Here is a 21,403-nt window from a genome sequence, read left to right on the forward strand (position 1 = left end):
GTTTGGTCTGTTTTTGTTTGGTCCGTATGTTTAACTGTTTGTATTACTGTGTGCACAAGGATGTTTACATGTGTTTCAAACCGCACATATTTGTCGGTATTTAAGTATTTGGTTGAGAACATCTCAATATCACATCATACTTTGTCAGAGATTTAAAATTAAATAAACATTCCTGGAGTGGATTTGTGTATTTTCATTATGCGGCGACAGGACCTCCGATGTCTCAGAAATACTGCAGCTTGTAAAGGTGAACTCCTGCAGTTTCACTCAATCTGTGTGAGATTATAACATTCAATGCTGCAGTGGAGAAGATACAGATATTATGATTTAAAGTTCAGCATCTTAAACGTCTTAGAGTTGTGATGATTTGGGTTTTACTTAATAAAACAATCTTCCTCCGGCTGTTTAGTTCTGACGAGGACACTCATAGTGTGTTTACTCACCGTAAATAAACCCAAAAGTCACTCGTGAAATCCCAGAAAGAGAGAAAAAAAAGATCTTCACATACACATTCACACCATGTGTGGTGACATGATGACTATTTTATTTAACAACATTATATCTGCTATGTACAATACAAACACAGGTGAAACAGAAACAGTTGGGAAGCGTGGCACAGAGAGACATATTCACACTGAAGCCACAGTGTTACCAGCTCATCACATTACACAAACCAAAGCTGCGGTTAATCACCCAAAAACTCACGAGCAGAGTCGCGTGAGCACATCCTGAAGGTAACAGTCTCATCTCAGGCACCCGCTGCCACTGAAACAGCAACGCGCACAGACGACGGTTGTTTGAGTGTAAAAGCGCTCCAGTGGCACACAGAATAACAGTCTGTGAGCTGCAGAGAGGCACAAACAGCAGACTTACAGTACGTGATAATCAAACATTTATTCACACAACTGCACCACACGGATCAGGAGAGCAAACCAATGACACACAAACAAAACGATCAGCCAAAGCGTGTTGATTGTGAGACAAGCCTGACACTAAACGGTTCATTTCAGAGCCGGGTTTGAATGCAGAAGTTTGTATTTGTTTCAGATTTAATCAGCAGCCACATTCGGCTAAAGAAGAAGTGGTTTGAAGTGAAAAGACGCCGACTTCGGGGTTCACTCCTCGGTTCTTCACGCTGTTTAAAAACCTGAAATAAATCAACTACTGACACCAGCTCTGAGTGTAATCCCATCAGGCACACAGATAAACGTACACGGCTGTGAGTGAGTGATGAGAAAGACGTGGAAATGAAAAGAGAGGAGACAGAAGTGTCAGTCAGTGATCTTGTTCACACAGAAAAAAACAGCTAAAAATGTAAAGAGATATTCCCCTAAATGTCCCGCCGTCTGCACAACAAACACATGCACCCCAAAGGGAAAATAATCTGAACACACACACACACACGTGTGACCATGCAGGTCAACATATAAATAGTCATCTTTTTCTTATAAATACATATTTACAAATGAATACTCTTCTATATCTTTGTGTGCATTAAGTAGACGGCTGTGGTTTGGAGCAGCGTGGGTCCACGTGTGTTAGGTTCAAATGCTTTCACGTACGTTTGTGATTCGCTGAATTCACTTTGTCTTTGAGCGTGCGTTCACACCAAACAGGTTTACAGTTCAAAGACAATCATTGTCACCAGATCTCAAACCAAACAAGTCTGAAGTGTGTAAGATGCATTTGTAATCTCTGATTCACTCGTTACTGGGCAAGTTTTTGACAAATCTTATCTTATATTGTCCACGAGGCAGAGCTCTGACAAATATCTTCCCAAAAAATAAATAAAGCGTGAATAAATAAACATGTGCAGCATGAGTTACTGTTGTTTTAAAAAGCTATTTTCACAGCTACAGTCACTACAGAATATAGAAAATATACTTTGTGTCATACACTTACACACCAAACAAACACACTGTACGTAACGCAATGTTGGCGACGCGTGAGTATGTAAATGTTGACAACGCGGCTGACTGTTGAGAGAAAGCGTCACGACGTAGAGAACGTCCGGACCGACACGTAAAGACAGAAACGCACCGGAAGCCTCCGATTTACTCACAAACAGTTAACGAAGCTCATTTCTCAAAATAATGAGAAATGTTCTCCATGTTTTGACTGAATAATAATAATCACGTAGTATCTTAAAATAGTGAAAAACATTCTCAATATTTTGATTATTCTCGTTATTTGTAGATAGCATCACAATACCTCACAGGATTAATGTGTAAATATGTATTTCCATGTTGGGATGTATGATTAATAATATGTTACTCACTATAAAGATTAAACTTAAATAGTTGCGTTCGGTGCGTTTGGGCTTTAAATGTTTGAATTCTTCATGTAGGATCACAACAACACGTCACGTCAGCGTTCAGAAACACACGGAACAAGTTAAGCACATCTGAGAGTTTGACACCAAAATGCATTTTTCCGTTTCAAGAACAATAAATTTAATCATTTTGACTTGAAGGCAGAATTGTGATTCTTGCCAAAGATCAACTCTGATTTTGAATAATATTTTAAAAGCTAAACTAAACTTCCATCTGTTAAATTCAAGGTGCCTCCGATTGATTTGATGAAGCTACCGTGACGTAATATTGTGCTGCCAGTCATTTCATTCAAAGGAGGATTTCTCCTTTTGGAATGACGCGTTTTGATTTAACGAACTAAACGATTATCTCATATTATCATGAGGTCAACACAACGTCGGCCATTTCTCCCCGTAAATATAAATCAGCCACATTAGTTATTCTAATCAAACGACAGGAATTGTTCAAGTTGGTCCTCCATTAAAGTGTTGTGTATACAGTATTAGCACTTCCCCTTTAGCGTCTTCTTTTCATCGTCAGCTCCTACAGTGTTCAGGCTGCAGTTTCTTCATCGATTGCACATTTTATAAGACTCTACTCTAACAACAGCCGGGCCAGACGTACGCGCAGTATCTCAGGTAAATACAGTTTAGTGATTGTGGCTCGAATGCTCGTTTTGCTGCTTGTTAACAAAGTGCATCTAAATAGAGAGACATGAGCAGCACCACAGCAGGTAGAGCTCACTGCAGACTCTTTCCATCACTCGGGACTGGAAAGCGTTATGTTTCTTAACTAGCTTTAGTGTATTATAATTATATACTTTATACAAAAATCCATTTCTAAGGTAATAAATACTTATCTTTTCATCAACAAAATAAAATGTATATTGCACGTTACCCTACTGTAATCTACATTAAAACAACTCAGACATGTGTTTGTCCACAGGTCACCGTCACAGTCATGCGTTTTCCATCATTGTTCCAAAACAGTAAAGCAATATTAAGGTTCAACAACGTCTTTTGGCCTCTATATATTTACCCATTCATTAATCAGAATATAAATTCAACCAATGACGAGTTCATGATTTTTTTTTTTAACAAACTTCTCTAATAAACATCAATTTAAACATAAATAATGGAATAAATGTTGAACTGGACTTCATCAACTGATAATCCAACAACACGCAGGAAACAGAAGAAGAAACTCGAGACTCCGGCTGCTCATCTTCTCGCCCTGAATTTAACAACCAGAGGAAACATTAGAGGCGACCTGTGTTCACCGAGAGGTCAGAACTTTGGCATTGCTAAAAAAAAGAAAAGCTCGTACAGCTGAAGGCGGAGCGAACATTTTAAGAATCCCTTTTCTTAGACCTGTGATTCGAGAACACTTTCCGAAAAAAACCACCAAGAATGATAGTTAAACATCACTAGATGGAACTACAAAGTTATATTGCACTAAAAATACTCACTAACACGCCCGTCTAAACTTTAACAACAGGAACACGAGAATTTGCAACGTCCCAATCCGTGTCTGGAAACACCTGCACAAAGGCGTGCGTCCTTGTCAGCACACTCTGCCTCTAGTCTGCAGCGATGGAGCTTTTACCTGAACCCGGTAGTAGCAGTGCTCCTTTAACACAGCCTGTGTTGGACAAAAGCGTCGCCATGACTAGACACACAGCTGTCTTGAAAAAGACTCACCCTTTGAATGAATGTAGCTTAATTCCTAGGAAAGTACAGTAGGTTAAATCTGTAGTGGTGTGCAGTGACGGGAGGGAGGATTTAAAAGAAGGAGGAAAAAGTCTAAAGAGGAACCGCGAAAGCAGAAAGCATGACGTTTTAAAGGTCAAAGCCTATAAGCTGATGATGCTGTTGTTCTCGGTATAGTTTGTATTAAAATCTCTGTGGTTCCTCCTTCTGTTAAAACCCCCTCCACCCATTAAAACTCAATCTACAGCTGCTCTACACTCTCCTGCGCCGTTGAGTTTGCTTTATCCTCAAGAGGCGTGCTTTCAGAGGCGGGAGGCTGAGCTGCCGGCGCCGCCGCCGCCTCCACCAACGGGACCTTCTCCTTCACCGGAGAGGCGGGGAGCGTTGTGGCGGTGCTGGCGCTGGCGGGAGGGTCCTCCACGGACGAGGAGTTGGGAGGCGGGCTGCCGAAGCTGCGGGCGATCTCGTCGAAGGTCTTGCCCCTCGTCTCCGGGACTTTGATGAAGGTGAAGATGAAAAAGAGGATGAGGAAGGCCGTGAAGATGAGGAAGACCCAGGGCCCTAACCAATCCTGAGAGAAGAAGGAGAGAAGAGAGGAGTCAGAGATTTACAGAAACACTTGATTTTACTTCTGACGTCACAATCAAATATGATCTTTAATAAATGATCCGTGTGTCTGTCTGTCTGTCTGTCTGTCTGTCTGTCTGTCTGTCTGTCCGTGTATCTATCTTGTGTATATATAATATAAAAGAGAAGGAAAAAGTCAAAGACAACAGCAAAGGAAAGACAGAAGGAAATAAATCTAATCTGATGATCTAATTAAAAGACTTTATAGAGCAAAAAAAGGTACAAAATCAACCCAAAACAACAGTAGAATACAACAAAAACCTTCATAACAGAAGAAGACAAAGACAGATGAAAGAACAGACGTCCTAACTGAACCCAAAGCAGGACTCACCACTAGTTTGGGGAAGCTCATTCCAACCAGGAAGTTGGCCGTCCAGTTGCAGCAGCCGGCCACAGCCATGGCGGCGGGGCGGGGCCCCTGGGAGAACAGCTCGGCTACAATGAACCACGGGATGGGACCGGGGCCCATCTCAAACATGGCCACGAACATCATGACGGCGACGATGGCCATGTAGCTCATAACGGGAATGTCCTTCTGCTCAGACAGAGAGAGGAAGAGGAAGACAAGAAAATATTTAAATCTAGTGAAGACACAGTTCTTACTGAATTTAAAGGTTGTTCATAACACTTTCTCTAAATCTTCCTCCATGGTCAACTACACGGGCCTCGTTGTCGACCCGATCCCTCTTCCAGCACTGAAAACTCACCAGCAGGAGGGAGACGGTCATGAGCACAGCGCTGATCGACATTCCACCCAATCCCACGAGGTGCAGCGTCCTTCGTCCCGCCTTCTCCACCAGGAAGAGCTGCAGGACAAGACACAAGAGGGGGGGGGGGTGAGCCGCTGAACGAAGCGCAAAAACAAACAAACAACACAAGCAGGGAGAAAGACAAACACGCTGGTGTCACTCACAGAAACCACGGTGAAGACCACGTTGACCACGCCGGCTCCGATGGTGGCGTAGATGGGCTGCTTCACGCCGGCTGACTCAAAGATGCCCGTCGAGTAGTAGAACACCTGAGGAGAGGATGGAGGAAATACACGTTTTAGAGTTTTGTGTTATTTTCTCCAGCTTTCATGTACCTGATTTTTCATAGATTCTAAGCCACGCTAAAGACAATTATTATTCACATGTTTAGGTATTTATCGTAATTCCTATTCAGAGCCAACTTAAAGAAGGTCCGATCATGTAAACATGTTCAATCTACCAAAACACAATCGACCCCTGACTCCAGAAACAAGAAACTGACTCTTCAAAGTCTGACTGCAGTAAAAGTAAAGGAAGTGACGGTCCTCATCATGCAGAATTGCTCATTTCAGAATACTGTATATAATATTATTGGACTATAATTATTGATGCATTAATGTGTTCAGCACTTTACTGTTGCAGCTGGTAAAGGTTAAGCTGATTTAAATTACTCAAGATACGTATAGTGGAGTAGATGTATAACAAAAGATGGAAATACTCAAGTAAGTACCTCAAAATTAGTATATAAGTATAGCACTTAAGTAAATGTTTAGTTACTTTCTACCATTGTTTAAATGAATGCTTTAACTGTAATGTGTACTGTATGTATGCGTATGTGTTGACCAGAGAAACGAGTAGATGTTGACAGAGTGTATAAGTGTGTATTTGTATGTGTGTGTGTGTGTGTGTGTGTGTGTGTGCGTGTGTGTGTGTGTGTGTGTGTGTGTGTGGACTCACAGCGTTGATCCCTGACAGCTGCTGGGAGAGCTGCAGCATGACGGCGATGAGGAGAGGCTGTCGATACGCCGGCGAGCGGAAGAGCTCGAGGATGGTCACCTTCTTCTCCTTGGCCATCTTGGCGCTCTCCTCCTTCATCTCCTGCAGGTCTTTGCTCACGTCCTCGCTAACGCGCAGGCGCACCAGCGCTGTCGACAGAACGCAAAAAACAAATGATGACCACGTGATTGCAATATCCCTGTTTTGAGTTCATCCCTCACCTCTCTTTCCCCTCATTTCTTTGCAGCTCTCCAATGGATTATATCCAATAAAGTTATTAAAAAAACCCGCCACTATTAGATTTTTGAAAATCCCAAACTATGGCAACCTCTACTGGTTGTACAAGAGAAGACAATGTGGTAGACAGACCGCCTCAAAACCCACAAATCTGACCCAAGGACACTGACATGAATTGCCATTTTTCAGCAGGACTGTCTGATCTCCTACAAACTCATTTTAAAGGTGCGTTAATCACACACAAATCCCTCACACGGCGGCTTTAAAGTTGCCAAATACTCGTACGGTACACTGACTCATATATATAAAACTCTGCAGTGACACAATCAGTTCAGGGACCTGTTAGTCAACAAGAGGCACATTAGATTCTTTATCTTCACAAAGAAAAGAGCAGAAAAAACAAATTTCGCTGTCAACACCACAAACGCCACACAGTCTCCTCACTAGCCTTGTGTTTGTGTCAGATGAGCGGTGTGAAGGAGGAGCGGGTCAGTGCCTGAGAGTCGCTGCAGCGTGTTGAACAGATGCCAAAACCTTCTGCCTGTTCAAGGACTCTTTGAAGCTGCAAAGTGATCCCGTCTCACCTGATGTAACCCTGTGTACATGTTAAGTACCGATGTCTCCCGGTCTCTCGGCTCTCTGGGTTAGCGTTTCTGTTTTTAGCACTTTTCATCGGCTCTTTTTCTGCCCTGGACACGTCTGTCTTTCTCTTTTTCCTTCATTACTTCGTAGATTTGTAGCAGTGATAAAAGCAGTGGTTACTGTAGAATAAGCAGTGGTGGTAGTACAGATGGTAGAAGTGATCGCAGCAGCAGTACAAGTAGATGTGTTAGTACTTGTAGCAGTAGCGGTAGAAGTAGTACTTGGTTTTAGTGGTGGCAGTGAAAGCAACGCCTGCAGCACAATGTTCTAGTAGCACTGTAGAAATGGGAGTAGTTGCAGTAGTAATAGCAGCCTAGAAAGCAGTGGAATAGCAGTAACAGTACTATTGTAAGTAGAAGCAGAAGTATCGTCAGTAGAAGAAGTAGTATTGTCAATAGAAGCAATATTATCGTCTGTGGAAGAAGTAGTATTTTATATAGAAGCAGAAGTATCGTCGCGGTATCAGTGCGTACCTTTGCGTGCTTCCTCCTCCTGTTTCAGGTTGATGAGCAGGAAGCGAGGGCTCTCTGGACAGAAGGGCAGCAGGATGCACTGCAGCACAGCCGGGGCCACCGTGAGGGCCAGCAGGAGGGGCCACAGCTTGGCTGAGCCCAGCAGAGCCTCCAGACCAAAGATCTAGACACCAAGAGCCACAACAGCTGGATCAGAGTCACAGCAAAGCTGATTAATCCATCTAAAGTCAAACTCTGCACTGTAGCTAACTGGATTATATGGTAAGAAATGGTATAAATCCACATCTGTAGGGTCGTTAAATGTGAGGTTCATGCTGACCTGAGCGATGAGGATGCCCACCACCACACCGAGCTGGTGGAGAGTGCCGAAGGCCCCGCGGAGGGGCGTGGGGGACACCTCGCCCACGTACATGGGGGTCAGGCCGGTGAAGAGGCCGCAGAACAGGCCGATGACCAGGCGACCGGCGATCACCATCTCGTAGGACGAGCAGATGGTGGAGAAGCCCATGAGGAGGCCGCCGATCACCGCCAGGCAGTTCACCAGGAACATGGAGCGACGCCTGAGGAGGAGGAGGAGGAAGAGGAGGAGGAGGAGGAGGAGGAGGAGAGTATCAGTTTCTTTTACTGAGAATAAAATGGTTTTAGTTTTGGGGAGAGCCAATACAGGCTCAAAGCAGTTCTTGAAATAGTCACAAAATGCTTGTTTTTTTCGGGACTACATACAGTTATAAATACAATTTGTGTCCCTGTACCAGAAACCAATAGATTGCATTTCTTGAACAATTCACGGTCTACTGTGACACTAGGTGGGAGAGAAGCTGAGGTTTGTGGTTAAAGAAGATTGACGAGTTTATTGATTAACTGAGGGATTACCATCGATGTGTGTCAGGACTGATTGACCTGACCTCAGTGTTTGTAAATGTCAGCTGCTTTCCCATCTGATTAGTTCATTGACAGGTAAAGTCCAGTTTTATAGGGCAAACACGTGTGTCAAGATAAAGGATATCAGGAAATCTGTCTTTTATTTGTTGTTTTCTGTATTTTTGTCTTTAGTGCGTAGTTGAGTCTTGGATTTTATTATAAAGCTATTTAAAAGACACATTTTTCGGCTTACTCGCTCTCTTTCGGAGAATGAGACAACAAAACAAATCTACATTTTTTAAATGTAAGGTTTAGTTTGTGAGATTTAGTCACATCTAGTGGTGAGGTTGCAGATTGCAACTATAACTGAAACTTCTCCCATGTGCCAAGCAAACACGTGAAAACACAAATAGCCCCGCCTCGAGCCAGTGTTTGGTTTGTCCGTTCTGGGCTACTGTAGAAACATGGCGGCCGGCTCTGTATGTGGATATAAACATCTCCTTCTAAGCCAATGAAAACACAACTACTCATATCTTCAGGTGATTATACAGTAAAGAAAGCATACTTACTAATATTATATTCCATTTCTGCCAATAGATCACCCTCAATGTTACACACTGGCCCTTTAAGTAGGGAGCTAGAGTGAATGGTTATTAGCTTAGCTTAGCATAAAGGCTGGAAGCAGGGGGGAGCAGCTAGCCTGACTGCAGAAACACTGTATCTTGTTTGTTTAATTTGACACAAAGTTGTTTACCTCCGCTTTCTGTCTTTATGCTAAGCTAAGCTAATTGTAGAGAAGTGTATTTTCCCCAAATGCTAAAGCATTCCTTCCAAATCTGAACTCTTTGTTGTTCTTTTCATTTTTAGTGTGCAAACAGGAGTGGGAAAGAGCCAAATGTGTGTCCACTGTGAACCCCAAATGTCTTAAACTAGAACTCTGCGTGGAAAACACATTCATGGCAGCGGTCAGAACATCAGGCGCACCACAGAAAGAAAGAAACTGATTGCGTTTTGATGCTCAGGGCAAAACTCAGAGGCAAATGGAGGAACATTAGAGCCGAGCAGCGGTCTTAAAGACAGGCATGCTCCATGAGCTCCATTAGGACTAATGGCTTGTGACTGCTCAGCTGAACCACACAGGAAACACACAAAGCCATGAAAGGAATAACAAAACTCCCAAAGCAAATATACCGGGTAATGACAATGAATATGTCCCCGAATAACCCTGATAACCAAGATGCAAAACAGACATTTCTACCTGTGCGTTTCATTCCCTACCTGCCAAAACGGTTTGCCATGACGCCCACGCTGAAGGAGCCCACCATGCCGCCCACGCTGAAGATGGCGACGGAGACGCTCCAGACGATGGTGCAGACCCCCGGGGTGATGGGCACGCCATAACGCTCCACCCAGGTATCGTTGAAGAAAGAGCGCAGTTTCTGGTGGCAGGGAGAGAGCGAACATTCAGCAGTGTTCGTAACAGTTGTATAGTAGTCGTAGTGGGAGCAGTACTGGCAGAATGGATAACAGTAAAAAGCCGTAGACGTAGTAGTATTGCCAGTAGTTGCAGCAGTTTTAGCAGCTTGAATGGAAGTGGTATAACAACAGTAGTACTATTGTGTAGAGAAGCATTAGTATCGTCAGTGGAAGAAGTATTATTGTGAGTAGAAGCAGACGTATTGCAGTAGGGAAAGTCTTTAAGCTTTAAATCTGTAGTACTCAATAATCCGATGTAAAGCTGCACCACTCCTCTCTCATCTCTTTGGTTTTCATTTTTCAGGCATCAATCACCAGCTGGGTCGTTTTGACTTCACGTCACATGATTTGCAGATGTTTACCTTTACAAATAGCAGTTGTTCACATCTGGAGAAGCTGAGGTTCAGACTGTGTGCATGTTCAGCCTGAGAGCCTTCAGATTTAGACAACAAACAACACCAACCTGCTCCGGAGCGTTGATGACTCCCGTGTTGTAGCCAAACTGCAGAGAGCCGATGACGGCGGTGCCGAGAGAGAACAGGAGATAACCCGTCACCTGCTTTTCCTGCAGCGAGAGAGAAGGAGGAGAACATGTCAGGAAGAAGAGGAAAAGAAGAAGCATGAAGAAAGCAAAATGGAGACGGATGTGGAGATAAAAGTAAAGGTGGAGGAAGGAGACAAAGAGAGAGAGAGAGAGACATGAAATCTGAGCTCATAATGAGATTTCCAGTAATTGCGGCCGGAATACAGATTCAATAAAACGGTGACGCTGACGGCAGACAGGTCAGTGATGCATAAACAATAATATCACACATTTATACTGGAATCCTCGTGACACATCGGCTCGTAATGTTTTTCATGTAAACATCAGAGTATCTGTGATGAATAAAAACTATGAAGGTGAGATCAAAAACACTTGTTTCTCATGTACTGGTCAATTTTGAGATTTCAGTTTATTTAGTGGAAAGAAAATATCCAAAATACACATTTAGTTGTTTATTTTACTACTTTATCTGTTTGATCTGTAGATTTCTCCTAAAATCACCAAAAGTTAACATTAGATAAAGCCTCGTTTGAATATTTAAACATAACATTTCATAAAGCTTGTAACACAGTAACTCCTCCTCTTAGTGTGAGTGATGAAGTGAAGCTTCATGGTGATCTCTATGAGTTCATGTGTTAACTCTTCACCTGTAGAGTCTCTAAACGTCTGTAATGAACTAAACGTCTCTTTAAAGGACGTTTTCTCTCAATGAGTTTGTTCTCAGACTCTGATGATAAATCTCCACTTCAGCAGCTCTTACACACACCAAACGTTACACGTTCACTCCTCTCTATGTGCTGAAGGTTCACACAGAGGGGTTAGTTCACATGTTATTCACACACTCATTTATACATTTATTAATAACAACATGGAGAAAATATTTGTTTGTGATTTGTCCTATTTATGGAATGAGGTAAATAAAATTCCTTCTGTAAAAACCTTTGACTGATATGTAAACAAAAGGAAACCTGGCTTCATCCAAAGCTCAGTATTATGTTCTGAAAATGTATTTAATTATATAATGCCTCATTTGCATATCTTAACATAACAATTGTAATACAAAAAAATGATTGTCTTAATGTAGGTAATCGACCGGCGAACGTTCACAGCATGTATTATTATTTGTTTTAACCTGTTTACCTTGAGACACAGAAATGAACCACAGAATGTAATATTTCCATTCAATCAACCATCTCTGTGATCAACTGCTGTTTCTTTTTTACGTGTTTTTGTTTTTCAAACATAAATCCGCTCAATGCAGATGAAATTCAACAATGAAGACATCCACCTGATTCTGATTCTGAGTAATGAGATCAGTATCAAAGGAGCCGCTGGCGTCATGACGGTGAGCTGCATTAACGTCTGACCCGCTGTGAGCCTCCGTTAGATGCATTCACAGGAAGTAACGATGAGCTTGTGGCATTTTCAAAAAGCAGACGGATGCTGGTGTTTGAAAGTGGTTTAGTTTCTCCAGAATGATCAGGAATGTTCATTTACATTTTACAGTGTAGTTACTGGAGGTCAACAAAGATCAAAGATCATTAAAAGTGTCTAGATTAATCTCATATATATTAAAATCCCGGCAGGTCAAGTCGGGTCGCAGCAGCGTGAATTAGGCCACTGTGTCTTTGTTTCTGCTGATGTCTGTGAGTCGGTACTAAAAACGGACTCGCTGCTGACGCGGCAGAATGTGCAGCTGTTATACGAGACAGTACGGAAGCCCGGAGAGGCCTCAGGTGATCCGCTGCCCTTGGTACGACAACACCGGCACGAGGTCAGGTAATATTAGCGTAGACTGCACTTCTCAGGGTTCGCTGTAGCCAGATGGGCGTCGGCCACAGAGGACCAATCAGAGGACGGGAGAGAGAAACGCGTATGGGGAATGATTTGAAGGGCAAAGAGGGATTATTCAAACGAACGATTGGACACACTCAGCATGATTTATCTTACGTTACGCAGTGGATTTGAAGGCCAGAAACAAGGTAATAAAACTATATAAGCAGGGAGATAGAGGTGGAATGGAAGCACTTTATTTATTGAGGGTTGTAAAAAATGTCACATTTACTTTCTCTGCAAACATCTCAGAAACTCTTTGTTTCAGCCCTGAAATGAACCAGCGAGCCGTGAGATGAGTCATGACGCCTTTTAAATAAGTGATACACACGAGGAGGCGTCCCGATGTGTTACCATAACGAATGAGGCGGAGGAGGAGGAGCATTTCTCACCTGATGACATGTTAGTTTGTGCCTGAAGCAAAGCTATACAGCAGGTGGACGTCAGTCACTGGATAACATCTCTATGGAAACAGTGATGTCTGCGGTTCACGAGACCTTCTCGGGTCTTTGTCGTGTAAACGTCTCAGTTCTTTCGACCTCTTTTTAAGACTGAGATGTTTTCCAGCTCTCAAGGTTAATGAAATCTTCTCTTTGGCCAAAAAGCCTTTTGGATGTTTTTGCGGCCTCCCTTCATTTGCATAAGTTCCCGGAATACGTTCCCTGAGGATTCAGGTGACATTACGAGCGATCAATAATCCGGTTAGACGACACAGACTAACTACATTTATCTGGGTCTGTCTGCAGACGGACTGCTGTCTGCTCTTGATGTGGATCTCAGAATCTTGTATTTATATTTTTTCTCATCAATAAATTCTTCAAATTCAGTAAAGATAAATTATAATGACATTTTAAAAAGACTATAAAAGTGGTTCAGAACGGATTCACTGTACCTTCACCAGATTAATATGGAAAACAGATGACATCATTTGGTCGGGCTGGAGAACATATAAAACATGTTTTTATCAATATGGATTTTGGATATCGTAATAAGTGTCTTTTCCTGATCTTAAAGGCTGCTTTACAGTAAAGTGATGCAGTTTTCTGAACATACCAGAATATATCCAGCTGTTCTATTCACCTACAATGGCGTCGCAATATCGATATCAAGGCATCTGGTCAAAAAGTTTGAATTTCTGCGTATCGCCTCAGCCCTAATGCTCGGTTTTTAATATTTAATTCTTTATTTAACCTTTACTCTACCAGATGAAATCTCTTTTTAAAATGCGATCTGGCCAAAAGGCAGCAAGTCGAGAAATGTCAAAACAAAACAAGACAAAAATGAACGTCCACTCATCAACAGAGGAGATTAAATAAACAGATGATATCATCGTGTGTAACAAGCTCAGTTCATGGTTAAAAAGTGAACTTTTGTTTATAGAGATAAAAACAAGGGTCATGATGAAATAGACTCTTTGTTCCCAGTCTTTGTAGGTGTATCATGTGAGCATGTGTAGGTGGGTCACCTGCCTAGAAGGGCTTTGATTATTCAAATATATGAATGCTTCATCCGGCACATAGACGACCGACCCACAGACGTCCGGTCACAAAGGGATGAATCCTGTCGTCTGAGTTTGAAGCATGTCTCAAAGAAACAAGATAAAGTCGAAGGAAATCAGTCAAATCAGCGGGTTGCACCTTTAGCTGCTAATTACAGTCAATATTAAAGCGTTAGCTGGAACTTCATCATCCTTTTTAAAAATCATCATCATCACTTCATTAAATGAGACAGAGAAGGAAAGAGCCCTGAGCCGCGTCACGTGACCCAAATGCTGCTGATTGTGGCCTCAGAGTACTGCAAACAGCTATCTGTCAACCCCGTGACACACAGACACACACACACACACACACACACACACACGCACGCACGCACCCACCCGCACACACACACACACTGTATAAGTTCACCTTCCTCATTTCTCTCTGTCTCCCTCATCGACTGTCCGTCTCTGTTTTGTTTTTTTTGTCAAGTCACAGTGACTCAGTAGAAGTGATTGGTCACATGACGGCACCCTAAACGTCGCAGATGAGGATCGATTACAGCAGTGTGTGTCGGGCCAAATAACCAATTCAGCTGCTTTTTAGTGACACGTTGACATCTCTGTTGAGATCTTACTGGGCATCTGTGAAGAGCAAGAACACGACAGAAATCTAAGAATACCAGCTGACGATGTTCCAGGAGGCATTGATTGAAGCTCCAGACAAACTTCTGCGTTAGCCGCCTGCTGCCGAGCTCGCACGTTTGGCGAGCAGATGCTGCGTTACTATGGTAACCGGTGTCATGATGACACAATTCCAGCCTAATACGTGCGCGTGGCCTTTGAGCTTGAACACTCAGATTTGACAAAGAGTCGATAGGATTTATTTTTTTCTGGTGTCTGCACGTTGAAAATCAATGGAACTAACTCCACACTCTTCATTTATTATCTGAAAGCGATGTCATTATCTTTCTGCTCGCCTCAATAAAGCTGTCTCCCTTTCACGTTGCCCCCTCCATCCATCCATCCACGAGTGTCCATATTGCTCCCTCGCCCCCTCCCTCCCTCCCTCCCTCCCTCCCTCCCTCCCTCCTTGCTTCCTTCCTTCGTCTCTGTGGCAACAGCCCGGAGCTGAGATTGTTATTGACACAGGCTGAAAAGAAACCACGGCACGTCACCCACGCACACATGCAGCAGGGTCTCACACACTAAAGTGACACTGTAGTTTACATGGTGCATGTGGGTGTGGACACACACACACACACAGTCAGTAACTACATGTGACCTACATCCGGCCAGCAGCGAGACAATCAACTCAACTTTGGAGTGAAACCAGGAGGAAGGGTAGATGTATCGAGCTGTTTGGGGGATGAATTCGATCACGTTTCAGGCTGGACTTCAGCGGGAGGGTCGTGTGATGATGAGCTCCTCAATATTCAGCACGAGCCATAAGAGCACGACAGGACGATGTATGTACAGAATACAAACGTACCAATACAATGACTACATTTACTGCTCGACTGTATTCAGAGCATGGATGGATTCCTGACGGCGTCTACCGGGCTCAGGCCCAGGGGCCCAAAGTGTCAAGTGTCCCCTGGGCTTCACCTATAACGTGTCAAAGAGACACGTAGTCACCAGAAAGAGACTCCACATGCCCACACAATCATAAACTACTAAAAGAGATGCAAAAAGACCAAAACAACTCTGAAGAGAAGCCAAACAGCTGCAAGGAGACACAATGAGACCACAAAGAGACTCAAAATGACAACACAAACAACAAACACAAAGGTCAAAAACAACTACAGACAGAAATGACCACAGAAAGACCAAACCAATGGCAAAGGCACACAGAATGGCCAAAAAGAGAGCAACTACAAAAGAGACACAAAATGACTACAAAGATACACTAAACTACAAAAGAGACACAAAATAACTACAAAGACACTGAAAACGACTGCAAAAAGGTCCAAAACAACTATGGAGAAAATATATCAACGTAGATACAAAATAACCACAAAGAGACACAAAATAACTAAAAAAGAGACAAAACAACCACAGAGTCCTGCTCCTATCATCTACGGCTTCTTGATATATTTTAACACACAACAGTATTGAGATCAAAATATCTTTTACAGCGGAGAGAGAGAAACACACACACAGCCAGACAGAAACGAAGGACAAATATATACAACAAATAATGAAGAATATTAATAATGAAGAAACATAACCAGACAAACAAAAGCACCTTTACATAGAACGACCACAGCCAGACGTTGTAGCAGCAGAGAAAAATCACATCAGGAAATAGATTCACTACTTATTTGACGTCCTACCGCTCCCTTGAGCAAACCCCAGAGGAAGGGTGTGAACATCTGTCTGTGGCTGGTCAACATGTGTACGTGCAGAGAGTGTCGGCATAGTAAGAGAGACAAAGTGGGATTTTTCAGTTGTGAAGAGGCGTCTAGTAGCTGCATTGCATTCTGGTCTATTTTCTGCTATACTAAGCCTTCTCAATAAAGCATTTATCATCATGTTCACAGTTGACTCTGTTGCTTTGCATTGCAGGAATATGTTTGTTTAATCTGTGTTTGCAGAAGAAATGCAAGTTTGAACATCACTTTATAACCTTGAATCCTAAATCTAAGTCGAGCATCCAAAGCTGCCTGCTTGATCAATTATTAAAATGATTTTTCTCCTCTGTCTCTTGTTTTTGGTCCACAATATCAAAATGAAGGCATGCACACCGAAGAGAACGTCACACACACATACGAGACCTGATGAGTCTCACATCTGCAGCAGTGGGTGACTCACAGAGTTGTAATACATACAGACTCACAACGCCCTCTCACGTTATATAGAAACACTCCGTACACACGCAGTATTCACACATCACAACTCCAGTGAACTCTAGAGTGGTAAAGACAGACTGGAGTCACAATGACAAAATGCATTCATTTTAAAAAACAACCAATAATCCACCTCGAAACAAAACCACATCCTGACCTCAATAGAACATGAAGAAAGACAGAAATCACTTGCCTTTCCTTCCATCTTCTGGTATTCAGTCGGGAATTTTTACTCCAACTGATGAGGATGCAGATCTTCAGGTGGCGATTGAGAGAAAAAAGCTTTGCAGGACCCGCCCGCCTGCGCGCACAGCTGCAGGAAAAGGAACACACCACATTAGGCGCTGTCCGTGGTACCAGCCGGCTCTGCCGGGCAGGACACGACCGCTCTCCCGTCCTTCACCCCCTCACTACTCATCGATATCATGCAGTTTTTATTGATCACTATTTAAAGCTATAAAGTACATAACGTGAGAGTAGATGACTCATTCTTCCGTTAACCTCTTTCTGTCTCTGTGAGACAGAAACTGGGCCATGAAAGGAGATTTATTTTACGCATAAAAGCAGCAGAAACGTGACAAATGCAGCAGCACTCACCTGTCGTGATAAAGATAACCGTCGGTGAGCTGCAGCAGAGCACCCTCCCTCCTTTACTCTCGGAATTCGTCTCACACGGGAGCAGCGAGGAGAAACGCACGTAAACCGCACGTAAATGTTTTTATCATTCCACCCTCCCGTCTGCTCCCGTCTGCTCCATCATCCTATGAAAAACTGGAATGCTGGGATGCCGTGACGTGGCCCCGCCCCTCCGCTTCTACGTGCAGAAATCCGTGAGTCATGTGCATCATCACCGCATCCCGTGAGGCGGTGGCGAGGCGCGCGACCACCTCCTATTATGGACGCGGACCTTTATTGGGTTACTTGGTCAGCTTAGATGACGAAAGCGGGGGGCGCATGCGCGGTAGGGTGGGTCCTAAAGGGTCGTGAGGGATTTGTGACACCCCCCCATCACCCCACTCCCTCCCTCGCGCTCTCGGAGTCCTCCTCGTCTTCCCATGATGCCTCTCGCTGGCGACCTTGACAGAAGCTGCAGGGTTGATGCTGATGCAGTGGATGCTGATGCAACACGCTCAGATGATGATGCTCCAGTTGTACAATTGATTGCTTTTCTAACATTAATATTCTTTTCTCCTTGCATTTTGCAGACGGGTTTTAAACAGCCACAGCACGAGGACACCGTCCATATTAATGTGAAATAAAACACGGATATATATCGAATAATGCTCACACTGCAGTTCTTCCAGTCTTGTGATTTGCTCATGACACAGAGGCTTTAAGTCAGGTGACGGTGCATCATGGACGGTTTGTGAAGAAAGATTATGCAACAATTCAGCAGTGCCAGAGTGAGTTTTGAAAAACTCTTTAACTCAATTTGATCAGTTTCTTCTCTCAGTGATCAAACACTCCAGAAGAGCTGCTAAACGGACCTCATGGTGAGATTATTTGTATGTTTCAAGGTCAAGAATGAACATTTGAATTTAAGGTTTTATAGTCAACATGGAGAAGTCCTGTGAGTGCAAAACTAAATCTGCGGATGAAGATCATGTGATATGATCAAAAGCTCCAGAACAGCTACTGAATGGAATTTGTGTGTTTTTAACCTTAAATGTACTGTTTTCTTTTCTCCACTCTTTAGATACTAAACTGCGTTTCATTGGCTCATTAACTAAACTCTGTACTGTGACAATATAGAGTTTCATCTAATCTTACGTTTTGTCCTGTTTTGACACAAAGTGTTGAAGGTTTCTGGTAAACTTTGAGCTGCAAAAGCTCCGAGTTGTTCTATTTTGTATTTCTTTATTCCAAACACTTTTACTTCATATATTTCAACTTTACGTACCATTACATATTGCAATTGCACTTTTAAAAAATCTTTTAAATGTAACTTTTATTTATGGAAATGGCTCAAAGGATGGAGGCTTTTGCGTACTGTAAATATTAAGAAGCCCTGTGATGCAACTTTGTGATTTTAAGCTAAATAAATTAAAATCTATTTCCTTAGTTTCTTTGCTTTCTTGACAAATTGACAGTTTTTAACTGCATGATTATACCTCTTGGTGTCCTCGTATTGTATTGTATTTTATATATTGTTGTTGTATTTGTTGCTATATGGACTCGTGAGTCAGAAATAAAAGTTGAATAATTAATAGATTTTCACATCAATGTCAAAGAAACAGAACTATTAAACAAATGTTTCTTCGTCTTGCAGATAACTACTTAATATTTTAAATAATAACTTTGTGTTCATATGATCTCATAAATCTATATTGGGTTTGTTTGTGTCTTGTCAAGCTTTGTATTAAAGACAACATTAATATTTAATATCTGACCATTTAACTAAACTGTGGAGACGTAATAAATGTTACACTGCTGTCACTTTTCAACAGAAAAGAAAACAGCTTGAATGCACAAACTCAAGGCTCTTATTTTCTCATTTTCTTGGTATTTTATGTCGCTGTTTGAGAAGAGAATCAATATCAAATACAAAACAAGGTTCACAGTAACAATATAGAATGTATTTAGTCGCTTCTGTACAGAAAGAGCGGAGGCTTCACACCAACATACTAAGATGAAGACGGAGGAATGTGTCCGTTCAGATGTTTCCGGGGAAATTTCCCGCCTCCAGCTGCTCGTCCCATTTCTGAACCTGCAGGAGAGAGCAAGGACCAAGACATTGTGCTTCAGGGAAATTAGAAATAGAATAAGAGACATTCGTGGCTATGGTTGATCACAGCATGCTGTTGGAGGATGAGAACATACCCAGCTCATGGGGCAGAGGCTCTTGTAGACCCTCTGGTGCCACTCGCAAGGAGCCGTGTCCTGGTATTTGGAGGACAGAGCTTTGTTACATCTGTGGAAGTCTGCAGAGAAAACAGAGCAAGAAGAAGAAGAAGAGAAGTCAGAGGAGGAAATAAACGGACAGTTTTTAATGTCCAAAGAATCAGCACTGGAACAGCAACACAGATTGTATATGAGAAGTGGACGCCATCTTGGATTACAGCGTTAGCAACCTGTCAATCACATTAAGCCCCGCCCTAAAGCATCCCCTGCTTTATGGTCTGTGTGACTCTAAATGGACCAATGTTTGTTTACCCAGATAGTTCTGGAAACAGTTGCGGGTCTGGTTGGTGTTTGGGAAGCGAGAGTCGAATGGAGCCGTCCTGTAGTTCTTGATCTTCTCCTCCATCTTCAAGCTGCTGGACTTCTGCAGAGGATCAACACAGTGTGAGACACTCGAAACTGGGACCACACTGACTAGAGACACAGCAGAGAGACAGAGGACCACACTGACTATAGAGACACAGCAGAGAAACAGAGGACCACACTGACTATAGAGACACAGCAGAGAGACAGAGGACCACACTGACTAGAGACAGAGCAGAGAGACAGAGGACCACACTGACTAGAGACACAGCAGAGAGACAGAGGACCACACTGACTAGAGACACAGCAGACAGACAGAGGACCACACTGACTATAGAGACACAGCAGACAGACAGAGGACCACACTGACTATAGAGACACAGCAGACAGACAGAGGACCACACTGACTATAGAGACACAGCAGACAGACAGAGGACCACACTGACTAGAGACACAGCAGAGAGACAGAGGACCACACTGACTATAGAGACACAGCAGACAGACAGAGGACCACACTGACTATAGAGACACAGCAGAGAGACAGAGGACCACACTGACTAGAGACACAGCAGAGAGACAGAGGACCACACTGACTATAGAGACACAGCAGACAGACAGAGGACCACACTGACTATAGAGACACAGCAGAGAGACAGAGGACCACACTGACTAGAGACACAGCAGAGAGACAGAGGACCACACTGACTAGAGACACAGCAGAGAGACAGAGGACCACACTGACTATAGAGACACAGCAGACAGACAGAGGACCACACTGACTATAGAGACACAGCAGAGAGACAGAGGACCACACTGACTAGAGACACAGCAGAGAGACAGAGGACCACACTGACTAGAGACACAGCAGAGAGACAGAGGACCACACTGACTATAGAGACACAGCAGAGAGACAGAGGACCACACTGACTAGAGACACATTTGCAAATTTGAACCATTTGCATAAATAAAAGTTAAATTTAAAAGTGCAATTGCAATATGTAGTGGCAGTGCTACGTAAAGTTAAAATATGTGAAGTAAAAGTGTTTGGAATAAAGAAATACAAAATAAAACAACTCGGAGCTTTTGCAGCTTTTATATATATATATATAAAACATATAATAGTGCATGTTTAGCTAACGTTAACCATGGTAAATATTCAGTAACAGACTAAGATAAATATATATTTAAATGCAATAAATACACAACGTGCTGCAGAAGCATAAACCATGTTATTCATATTAAAATAACTGTTTACCTTTCACGGAGAAATTCCACTGTGATCTCACCGCTTAGTGATCTGAACGGCTGCTCACTCGCAGTGCATGCTGGGTAAAAGGAATATCGCTTCAAGTAACGTTTGAAGAGGCAGCACCGCCACCTGGCGGACAACGTGAGGAGGTACAACTGCAGAAGG

The 21,403-nt window shown here is 42.9% G+C and overlaps 2 protein-coding genes across 2 annotated transcripts; both read right to left on the reverse strand.

The window, feature by feature from the left end:
• Window positions 1-4,262: 4,262 nt before the first annotated feature.
• LOC306708482 (solute carrier family 2, facilitated glucose transporter member 1-like) lies at window positions 4,263-16,332 on the reverse strand (the record flags this gene model as incomplete). The annotated part of the gene is made up of 10 exons (XM_079176325.1): window positions 4,263-4,592; window positions 4,980-5,183; window positions 5,356-5,454; window positions 5,562-5,666; window positions 6,355-6,542; window positions 7,746-7,908; window positions 8,065-8,305; window positions 9,885-10,045; window positions 10,546-10,647; window positions 16,273-16,332. 10 exons carry the CDS (start codon window positions 16,330-16,332, stop codon window positions 4,263-4,265), a joined length of 1,653 nt encoding a protein of 550 aa, XP_079032451.1.
• Window positions 16,333-19,304: 2,972 nt separating this feature from the next.
• LOC306708282 (cytochrome c oxidase subunit 6B1-like) lies at window positions 19,305-21,288 on the reverse strand. The gene is made up of 4 exons (XM_079176084.1): window positions 21,245-21,288; window positions 19,939-20,050; window positions 19,606-19,706; window positions 19,305-19,492 (listed from the first exon to the last, which is right to left on the reverse strand). The coding sequence occupies exons 2-4, from the start codon at window positions 20,030-20,032 to the stop codon at window positions 19,439-19,441; spliced, it is 249 nt and encodes an 82-aa protein (XP_079032210.1). The 5' UTR covers window positions 20,033-20,050; window positions 21,245-21,288; the 3' UTR covers window positions 19,305-19,438.
• Window positions 21,289-21,403: the final 115 nt, after the last annotated feature.

Source organism: Pholis gunnellus, assembly GCF_910591455.1.
Source record: "Pholis gunnellus genome assembly, chromosome: 16".
Classification (NCBI taxonomy): Eukaryota; Metazoa; Chordata; class Actinopteri; order Perciformes; family Pholidae; genus Pholis; species Pholis gunnellus.